We start from the raw sequence: 10,155 nt of genomic DNA, 5'->3' as shown, positions 1-10,155 counted from the left end.
GGGTGCGGGGCTCTTGATGGTCCTGTCGGGGAGTAAATGCATGAGTTAGACAAGTGAAATTTATGTTGCAGACACATCCCATTGTGCAGATGCTTAGCACTCGATCTCTATGAACATCATATCCTATATTAGTCACTCATGAATGCTAAATCTGTCACCAGCTTGCTCTTCTCCGTCCCCCACTTCCAGCTCCTCTGCACCTCCGACAATCTCCAGGGCTGCCTCCTCAGCGCTCGTTAGGTGCACCAGGAATGGTGGGCCACCTCCTGTCCTCCTCCTATCCCTTTTATTGTGGGCTCTCTTCATCTGTAATGAGGGACACAAGTGGAGTTTGAGAGAGATTGATGGAGTGATTGTAAAGAATGGATAACATAGTTGTTTAGAGGGAGACTATGAAGGAGTGAGGTGCACAAAGCAAGTTCCCTCCCTGTGCGTTGTTAGTTGTTGACATTGCATAAGAGTGTGAGTGGTGCATAGTAAGATGGTGACATGATTCTGTACAGAGAAAGAGAGGAATGGGTGAGGCCTGTAGCCAGTTCCTGCAGCAAGAACGCATTCAACTTAAATGATACCAACATTAAAGGGTCAAACGGCTGAACTGTAAAGGCAGTTTTGTGAAATTTACCAATCATAAGAAACTGACCAAACTTCGTATCCCAGCTTAACATGAGGAACCAACGAGACTTTCTAAAGGAATTTGTAATACACGCTCTGGATTAAACAGGATAAGAACCACAGGCACGACCACTTTTACTTCATAAATATGCTAGCCAAGGAAATGGCTGGAACAATCGAACCACACAATGGCATGTGTTTGTGTAAATTTAACTGACTATCCTGTCCAGTGTAACTCCTTGGTCCAGCTGTTAACCAGATTTACAATTGGTTCCACCAAGTCTGGAACGGCTCCCTCAACTTTTGGAAATGTTAGTGCCAGGTTTGTCATTGGATTGAAACCCATTCACTAACCATTCAAACTGATGATAAACAAGGAAGTGTCTAATCAAGACATTTCTTTGTGAGTTAATGGTCGAACATCAAACCGGATGAAGACATTTCTTTTTGTATTGTATGGTTTGAAATCGAACAGAATGGCAGAAAGACGAGATTAAGATGGTACAATCAAAAGGAGAAGGGTTTGCCTCAATCTATTGTCACGGGCTTTGATCTTTTGTGTTATAAATGGGTGTGTTTAGAAATAGAGGGTAGCAACTTGCAAGGGAACTGCGGACAGATTTGATCACCCGTACAGATGGAAACATCCTGCTCCACGTGATCGCCGGGGTGAGTGGAGTTTGAAACAAAAGAGTTAAAGGGAACGGTGTCTGTTAGTATTGTTTGGAGTTATAAGGGAACAGTGCATTCACACTGGTATGTTATTCGTAGTGCAATAAATAGTTAAAGGCATACTGATTTGCACTGAGTTTGTGAACCTTGACCATTTTACTCCACCCGGAAGGGGCTCAAGTCGGATTCAGGAATTCTAAGACAGGAGGTGCGGGTTCACCTACCTGCACGGTGCAAGGGGTGTTAGAGTGAGCTGGGATGTGCAGGGGAAGGTTGCCAATGCAGAGTGATGGGGATGAGAAGAGATGGGAGGCAGATGGAAGCTAAGTGTGATGTTATCACTTTTACTAACCGCAACAGATCATTAAACCTCTTGCGACACTGCACCCAGGTGCGTATGCAGACCGACCTCGAACTGACCACCTCAGCAATTTGCAGCCAAGCTGCCTTGGTATGTTACGGATGCCTCCTCCTTCTGTCTCCAGGGAAGAGGACCTCCTTATGTCCTCTTACTCCTTCCACAAGAGCATGGGGGGAGTCCTGATGAAAGCAGGGAGCGGCCTTAGGTTTTGCACTGCCATACCTGCAGCAACCAGCACGTCAGGGAACAAAATGGAAATGAATCTGCAGAGAGGACATGGCCCCTTTAAATAATCAGTCCAACATCGCTTCATCAGACGCGAGCAGCTGACCCGCACCCAGCAATTGCCTTGGAGAACCCACCATCGACCTTAACGAGGGCAATCGACGCAAAATTTCAACTGCAGAGCGGCGGCAACAGGGAGCAGGTCCAGAAACCGCCGAACAACAGACCCGTCACCATTCCACCTCCAGGCGCAAAATCACGGCCTCAGTTCTTGCCGGAAACAAAAGTCTAGTGGAATCTGGAGAGCAGTTAATCTGCAGAAACTTTCCTGAGCAGTTTGTTTCCTCTTTACTTTTCTTCACACTGACTCTCAGATCTGGGTGTCTGTATCTCTCTCCCACTGTCTAACTCTCTCCCGTTCTCACACTTTGTCACTTGGACTCCCTCACTCACTCTTGTTTCTCATTCTCTCCCCTCCTTTAATTCTCTGAGCATCACACTTTCTGGCGAGCTATCCTATTCTGCTTTGTCATCATGGCAAAGACAAACCAATGATTGTTGAAGTGGATGTTAATTTTAGTAAAAATCCCCTAACATCTGTCACAGCAACATTGAGCGAGTCTTGCTGGAGGTTAATGTGAAACAGCAACGTGCATTATGTCATTGCAGCCTCACCATCAGTAAAATGCAAGGCTGTGTGTCGATAAGGTTTAACTCTGTACACTGCAAGCACATGCAGTTTAAACACTGATAACTTTGTGCCGTACAGTTAGGAATATGCTCCACTAACAATGTTTCTCAATCACTAGGATGGGATGCGGGGTCATAACAAATCTGTAATAATTGATCTTTTCTGATTTATTTTTTTGGGTTGTGATATATTTTAGTGCTCATTGAGGTAAGAAACATTAATGATGGGAAATGGAACATTATCTCATTATAGGCACCCAGTGCCAGCACCAAACACTCACGAGCCACAGATTGCATGGGTAGATGCAAAGTGAAGCTCCCACTTTCTCAATATGACTTAGACCTTATTGTATAAAATGCTTATTCATTGCTTAGACACCTTAATCCTGAAATTCCATGAAGGATGTTCCGGCCTTTCACTGTAACTTCGGCGGGAGATCAGTGAACACACCAGAGAAATGGTAGGACTTCAGCCAATAGTTGACATATTTCCCCAATAACCTCCAAATGAAAATGCATCTTTCTAAGGGGCTGATGGTCAGAAAAGCCTTCTTAGTCTGTGGACCCTGATGAGTGGGTATTGGGTATTTAAGGAGGCTATGCCTTCTCTGATACCTCACTCTAAAAGCCACCAATCCATCCTCTGCCATGTCCTCATCCTCCTCTTCATAACATCAGAAAAAGAGGGATTCCAATTTGGAAATACATCTCACCAGTGCAAAGCAGTACTTTGAGCAGAGCTGCCTGAAGCTAACAGCAAAATTGGATTCAAAACTGGCTTGGAGACAGGAAGCAGAGGGTAATGGTTGATGGCTGTTTTTGTGATTGGAAGGCTGTTTCCAGTGGGGTTCCGCAGGGCTCAGTACTAGGTCCCTTGCTTTTTGTGGTATATATCAACGATCTTGACTTGAATATAGGGGGTATGATTAAGAAGTTTGCAGATGATACTAAAATCAGCTGTGTGGTTGATACTGAAGAAGAAAGCTGTAGACTGCAGGAAGATATCAATAAATTGGTCAGGTGGACAGAGCAGTGGCAAATGTAATTCAATCTGGAGAAGTGTGAGGTTAAGCATTTGGGGAAGGCTAACAAGGAAAGGGAATACACATTAAATGGTAGGACACTGAGTAGTATAGAGGAACAAAGGAACGTTGGAGTGCATGTCCACAGATCCCTGAAGGTAGCAGGCCAGGTAGATAATGTGGTTAAGAAGGCATACGGAATGCTTGCCTTTATTAGCCGTGGCATAGAATACAAGAGCAGGGGGGTTATGCTTCAAATGTATAAAACATTAGAAAGGCCTCAGCTAGAGTACTGCGTGCAGTTCTGGTTACCACATTACAGGAAAGATGTGATTGCACTAGAGAGACTACAGAGGAGATGCCGGGAGTAGAGAATCTTAGCTATGAGGAAAGACTGGATAGGCTGGATCTGTTTTCCTTGGAACAGAGGAGGCTGAGGGGAGACCTTATTGAGGTGTATAAAATTATGTGGGGCCTAGATAAAGTGGATAGAATGGACCTATTTCCCTTAGCAGAGGGGCCAAAAACCAGTGGGCACAGATTTAAAGTAATTGGGGAAAGGTTTAGAGGGGATTTGAGGGAAACTTTCTTCACCCAGAGGGTTGTGGGGGTCTGGAACTCACAGCCTGAAAGGGTGGTAGAGGCAGAAACCCTAGCCACATTTGAAAAGTACTTGGATGTGCACTTGGGAATGCTCTAACCTGCAGGGCTATGGACCAAGAGCTGGGAAGTGGGATTAGGCTGGATAGCTCTTTGTTGGCCGGCGCAGACATGATGGGCTGAAATGGCCTCCGTCCGTGCTGTAACTTTCTATGATTCTATGATTCAAAAGTCTTGATTGTACCTCCACAGAACATAAGAAATAGGAGCAGGTGTCGGCCATTCGGCCTTTCAAGCCTCTGCTATTCAATAAGATCATGGCTGATCTTTTACCTCAACACCCCCTACCCGCACTATCCCCATATCCCTTGGTTTCCTTAGTATCCAAAAATCTACCAATCTATCGATCTCTGTTTTGAACATACTCAACGACTGAGCACCCACAACCCTCTGGGGTGGAGAATTCCAAAGATTCACCACTCTCTGAGTGAAGAATTTTCTCCTCATCTCTGTCCTAAATGGCCGACCCCTTATTCTGAGACTGTGACCCCTGGTTCTAGACTCCCCAGCCAGTGGAAACATCCTCCCAGCATCTCCCCTGTCAAGCCCTGTAAGAATTTTATATGTTTCAATGAGATCACCTCTCATTCTTCTGAACTCTAGGGAACATAAGCCAAGTCTACTCAATCTCTCCTCATAGGACAATCGCCCAATCCCAGGAATTAGTCTGGTGAGCCTTCTTTGCACTAAGCACTAAAGAGCTATGCAGGTAAAGGAGCACCAACCACCAGTAGTAGCAGCACACAAAATGGCCCCTCATTGTGGTATCCACCTCAGGGATTCCTTCCTGCAGCTCCTACCTTCACTTATATGGTAGCAATAACTATTTGGGGTGGAAATTGCGGGATATGGTTGGAGGGATTGGCCCTATTTACATAAGGTGGATCAGGCTCCCTCTCAAAGGGGACTTGAACTCTTTTGGGAGGATGAAAATTACAGGTGTAGATGTTTTGTTGCGACGTTGAAGCAGCAGCCTCTCAGAGCCCTTTCTTTTTCAATTTACCTTCGCAAATCCACCCTAAAAATGGGCAGTAATCTGGAGGGAAATCCGGGCCGACGTTTAAGTGGAATACAAAGAGGAAATACTGAAAAATCCAGAAGAAGGGAAAAGGCAAAAATAAGTGACCAGAAAGAACTTTTAAGAAAAATTAAATTAAAGTAGACAGAATGTTCTAGAAACTGTGAAAACATGGAACTTTTAATGAGAAAAATAAAGAGAGAGGTAATCAAAATAAATGGAAAATGATGAAGCTGGGCAGAAACCGGAAAGTTGAATTATTCTATAATTCACTCAAGACTTTAGTAGAAGATGTTGGGAATATACAAAGTATAGTTAAAACAATATCTTACTGTAACTAGAATATCTTATTCTGCTCTTTTGTGGCAGGTTATTTGGTAATTGCAACTTAATCTCCCCTGCCCTGAATAACCAGGCTGTGAGAGGCTGAGACACCTGGGGATTTTTGTTCCGTTACTTAAATCAGTTCTGCCTCTCCCCTTTGCACCACAGCAATATTTGAAAGAGCTCCTGATCATTTGGTCTTTTGCCAGACTCTCAATGGATGTGTCTGCTTAGAAATTCCAGTCAGCCTGTGTTGTTCACTCACTGTTAATGATACAAAAAGGGATTTTCCCATTCCAAACACAGCAGCTCAGACTTTGTTTCGTTTTGCCTTCCTTTCTGATGAAATGATTCACAACTACAGGGTGGGACATAACTTGAGCAGCACCTCAGTCCAAGGTGTTCCCAGCTCAAAGCTCTGCTTCTAACAACTCTCCCCTGCCCCTCCCGTGATAAGTGCACCACCCGGTTTGTTACAGAGCCATATAGAGCAGTAGGCTTGATACTAGGATCTGTGCTGGGATAGCTGATCTCAGCTGGGGCAGAGGTTGGGGTGCTACAATTGGCCTCAGTGCCTCTAGGCTTGAGAATAGAAAAGCCGTGGGGACGATTTTAACCCTACTCGCTCAGCAGACACCTGGCGGGTGGGCAGTTAAAATCTCCCTGGCTCTTACCTGTCCGAAAGCCGCCATGATCGCAACATCTGCAATTTTAACCTGCTCTCCTGGGCAGACAGCAAGGACACGCGCCTAGAGTCAAGGGGGTCCTTCTTTACATGTGCATGTGGTGGCCCAATGACATCTTGAGACCCAACTGTAATTTTAACTCGGGCCTGAGCGGGGAATTCACCTGGAGTTAAAATCGGGGCCATTGGCCCAGTGGTAGCATTCTCGCCTCTGTCACTGGGTCGTGGGTTCAAGCCCCACATTTCCTGTCCATTATCATATTATAGTGAAACTCCTGTTTTTGGTAATAACTTCCTGAGCTTGGTGAAATTGACAATGTGGGCAGACTTCCAGGATAACTGATATCCACCTACTTTCCAGCTCTTTAACGCCCCAATTGCTTACATTTATTGGGCGCAAAGGAAATAATTATTGGGCCCATGTGACAGCTTTGCTCAGTTGGTGGTGTGTTTCCCATTAAATTAGATTTGTTCAAATTTCAGATCACTCATGATTAATGCCATGGGAAATCCACTAGTTTAAAAGAGTAAATAAACTGTACAGACGATAGAGTGAATATTTGGACTGGTGTAGTTTTGTCTCTGTGTGTTTGCATTTCTCTTCATTAGATTCCTTGACACTGTTACTAGGTGCCTCAGTGCACCAGTCACTGCTGTTTCCTTAATAAACACTTGATTAGGATAAATCATCTGAAACTGGTTTTAAATATGGATCCCTGATGTAACGTACATGGTATCACAGACACTTCACACTTACAGATGCTCAAGAGACAGAAACAACAATACAGCATTTAGATTTGTATCCAAACTAACAGCTTTATTTTCAGGTGACATTGGATATTTTGACACATATACAGTCCAGGCTTGATAAAACACTGTTGTTGTAAAACACTAAGTATTGGGACTAAAACATTCAATACGGAATACATACACATCTCCTGTCACAATGTAAGGCTAAAGAAATCACTTGCAGAATATCTAACATCACTGTTAACTGAAGAAGGAAGACAATCTTAGTTAAGCATTTTTGCCATTCATTTTTTTAGTTCTTTGGGGTAAATTTGTGCTCAACAAGGTGAAGTGTCCCCTGCAGCACCAATGTGACATTTCCCCATTTCTCACAACAACCATCTTGTTGCATCCCTCAGCGGCATTGCCAATTAGTACTGAATTACGGGTCACTTTCGTGCTGTGCGCCCATGCCCAGCTGTTCAATACTGAGACTCACCCAACCTATTTCATATAGGATCCTTACAGCCAGCAGGCTGAGGGACTTTTATTCCATCAAGTTGGGCCTAATTTGAATTCAGGTCCCAGTCTAATATTTGGTTCCCTCATTAGAAAAAAAAAACTTTTCTGTTCCTTTTTGAAGTTCCCTTGCCCTGCCTTGTACGGCACATCTTTCACTAGCTATGAGTGGAGGCAGTAGCCTGCTCGGTAGCCAGACACTGAGATGTCCATGAATCTTCTACCATTATAAAGTAAACTAGATAAGATGAGAGTGACATCCAAAGTATCATTGGCAGGTTACTGACCGAGCAATCCAAAATTGCAGCATTAGAAAAAAAAAATCAATGGATTTTTATAATATTTATTTCTGTAACAGTTAACATTCATTCCATATCCGTGCTTTCACAGTTAACCACCCCGTAGACGGAGCAGGAGAAAGATGGTGCCCTGAGCCTTAATGTTGTAGTCGGAGAGCAACCGGCCATCTTCCAGCTGTTTCCCCTCATACATCAGGCGCTGCTGCTCGGGTGGGACACCCTCCTGCCGTTGTACTTGTGCTCTAAAATTCTGAACAGACTCAGAGGGCAGAACGTCGTATGTAGATAGTTTCCCTTTGTCGTTCTTCAGGAATATCTGCATGCGCTCCTCGTTCTTGACGATCAGCATGATAGCGTCGCTGGGAGAGACACTGTAATTGGACAGCCTCCTGTCGTCCCTCAGCTCCACGCTGCTCCCGTTTTGCACCACCAGACGCTGCTGGTAAGTGGGCACCCCGGTCTTTTCATATATTTTCATCTTGAGAGTCGACACTTGGATGGAAGGATCGATCTCAAGTTCGATCACCTCACCGGTCATAAACTTCACCTGGAGTCTCATCTCCTCAAATTGCTGTTGAGAAATAAACAGGACGTCAGTGACTGGGACGCTGTGTTTTATGTATCAGTCAGAGAATACAATTTAAATGTGCAACACATTGTACCAGACCTACTCTATTGTGCACTCTGAACCTACGGTGCTCCCAAGCCCCAACCCAATCAAACGCCCTATCAATGTTTCATTCCCAATTGGAGCAATACTCCTGAGAAAGCCACAGATTGCTGAAATCATTCAGTGGGTCAGTCAGCATCTGTGGAGAGACCAGATGAGTTAATGTTTCAGGTGTGTCAGAACTGGAAGCAGCCTCAGTCATCCCACTCCTCACATAGCCATCCTTCCCAACCTTCCCACATTCCCAAATCTGCACCATTTAGATAGATCTCTATTTAGCTGTTTGAATGAGGCAGAGTCTGAGGCTGGAAATATTTGTGTAACTGCTGCTCTGACCTGATGTTAAAATATTGAGGTCGTCAGGGATCTGCTGGGTCCTGAGCTGCAATACTGGGCTTACGCCACAAGAGTGACTCAAGTGAGCTGTGTAACATTAGAAAATGTGAATGACGGGTTAATAGGGAGCGCAGAACATATTAAATAAACCAACAGCAGTGCTCTGTAAACCAGGAAAAATAAGCAGTGCTTTTCACTGTGTGGAATTCCTTCAAAAACTCCGGTTGCTTCAGACACTGTTCTGTGAATGAAATTAGATTTGTCAGACTGCCCAAAGCCAAGATCTGCCCTGTACAGAAATGATTCATCTCAGACTCACATCTCTCGTACAACATGTGCACTATTTAAATTTGCAGTTATATTTTTCTTGTATTCTCATCACATTGAAAGGATATTAATTTATCTTAAATTGCGAGTCTCACTGAGATGGAGAACAACCCATTCAGAACTCCCCACGTAAATTCACCCTCAGACTCCTCTTACAAAAGCCATTCTATTTAAGAACAACAAATGACCTCGGTAATATTAGTTAATGAACGCTTGAGGCATTATTTTAAACAGCTGATTGCCTCCGTTAAAATAGCAGATACACGGATGTCACATAAACGTCAGGTCTTGGTCTTCCAACAGCAACTAATAGCCTTCAGTTTTTAAATTATTCTTTTTATATATTCTGACCCGGTTCAAAGAGTATCAATAATTTCACTTAAATTGAGACTCAGATTCAAAACAACCCATTTTACAGACCAGAAATAGAATATTGAGATTCCTAAATAAAAGACAGAATAAACTCACAATCCTTGCTGGAACCACACGTCCAGGCGAATCTGAAGGAAAGTTGATCTGCAGAAACTTTCCCGATTCACTTTTCTGAGCAGTTTGTCTTCTCTGTTTTTCTCCACACAGAATCTCTCAGATCTAGATGGAATAAGTGAATAAAACTCTCTGCTTCAACTCCCCGGTGTCTTGCTCCGTCTCTTCTGTGTTTCTCTCTGTTAAACAATCCTCTCTCACTGTGTCTCTGGCTCCCTCCTCCTTTTATTCTCAAACCCACTTTCAGAACGTCACAGCCCTGCTGCCCTCTGATTGCCCAACTCCCTGCTGCTCCGTTATCACAGACCAGTGAGATCTGAGCTGAAGTTTCATTTCCCCAAAAATCCCCTCATGTCTGAGAAATGAACTCATGATCAGCAGCACTGACAGAACCTTGCTGCAGGTAACAGGTTCTGGGCTCTGATCGGTTTCACTTTCAGATTCCTTTCCGAAGCCACATTCTAAAACAGCAACAGAGCAATAGCAGCTGATCAGTGTTGGGGGAGGATCTGTTTCC

General features: G+C 44.1%; 1 protein-coding gene across 1 annotated transcript; it reads right to left on the bottom strand.

Moving 5' to 3' along the window:
- Positions 1 to 7,062: 7,062 nt before the first annotated feature.
- Positions 7,063 to 10,041, bottom strand: LOC147104253 (polyubiquitin-like). Its single transcript, XM_085961440.1, has 2 exons — positions 9,621 to 10,041; positions 7,063 to 8,390 (listed from the first exon to the last, which is right to left on the bottom strand). The coding sequence occupies exon 2, from the start codon at positions 8,376 to 8,378 to the stop codon at positions 7,911 to 7,913; it is 468 nt and encodes a 155-aa protein (XP_085817566.1). The 5' UTR covers positions 8,379 to 8,390; positions 9,621 to 10,041; the 3' UTR covers positions 7,063 to 7,910.
- Between the last annotated feature and the right edge of the window lie 114 nt (positions 10,042 to 10,155).

Source organism: Somniosus microcephalus, chromosome 19 (genome assembly GCF_052327205.1).
Source record: "Somniosus microcephalus isolate GS21.2 chromosome 19, FLI_Smic_1.0, whole genome shotgun sequence".
In the NCBI taxonomy this organism is placed as follows: domain Eukaryota; kingdom Metazoa; phylum Chordata; class Chondrichthyes; order Squaliformes; family Somniosidae; genus Somniosus; species Somniosus microcephalus.
Note: the sequence above shows the minus strand (reverse complement) of the source record. Positions and strands in the feature narration are given on the sequence as shown.

Bases quoted from the DNA above. Each gene is read 5' to 3' on its own strand.
- LOC147104253 (XM_085961440.1), bottom strand. From the start codon at position 8,378: ATGAGACTCCAGGTGAAGTTTATGACCGGTGAGGTGATCGAACTTGAG.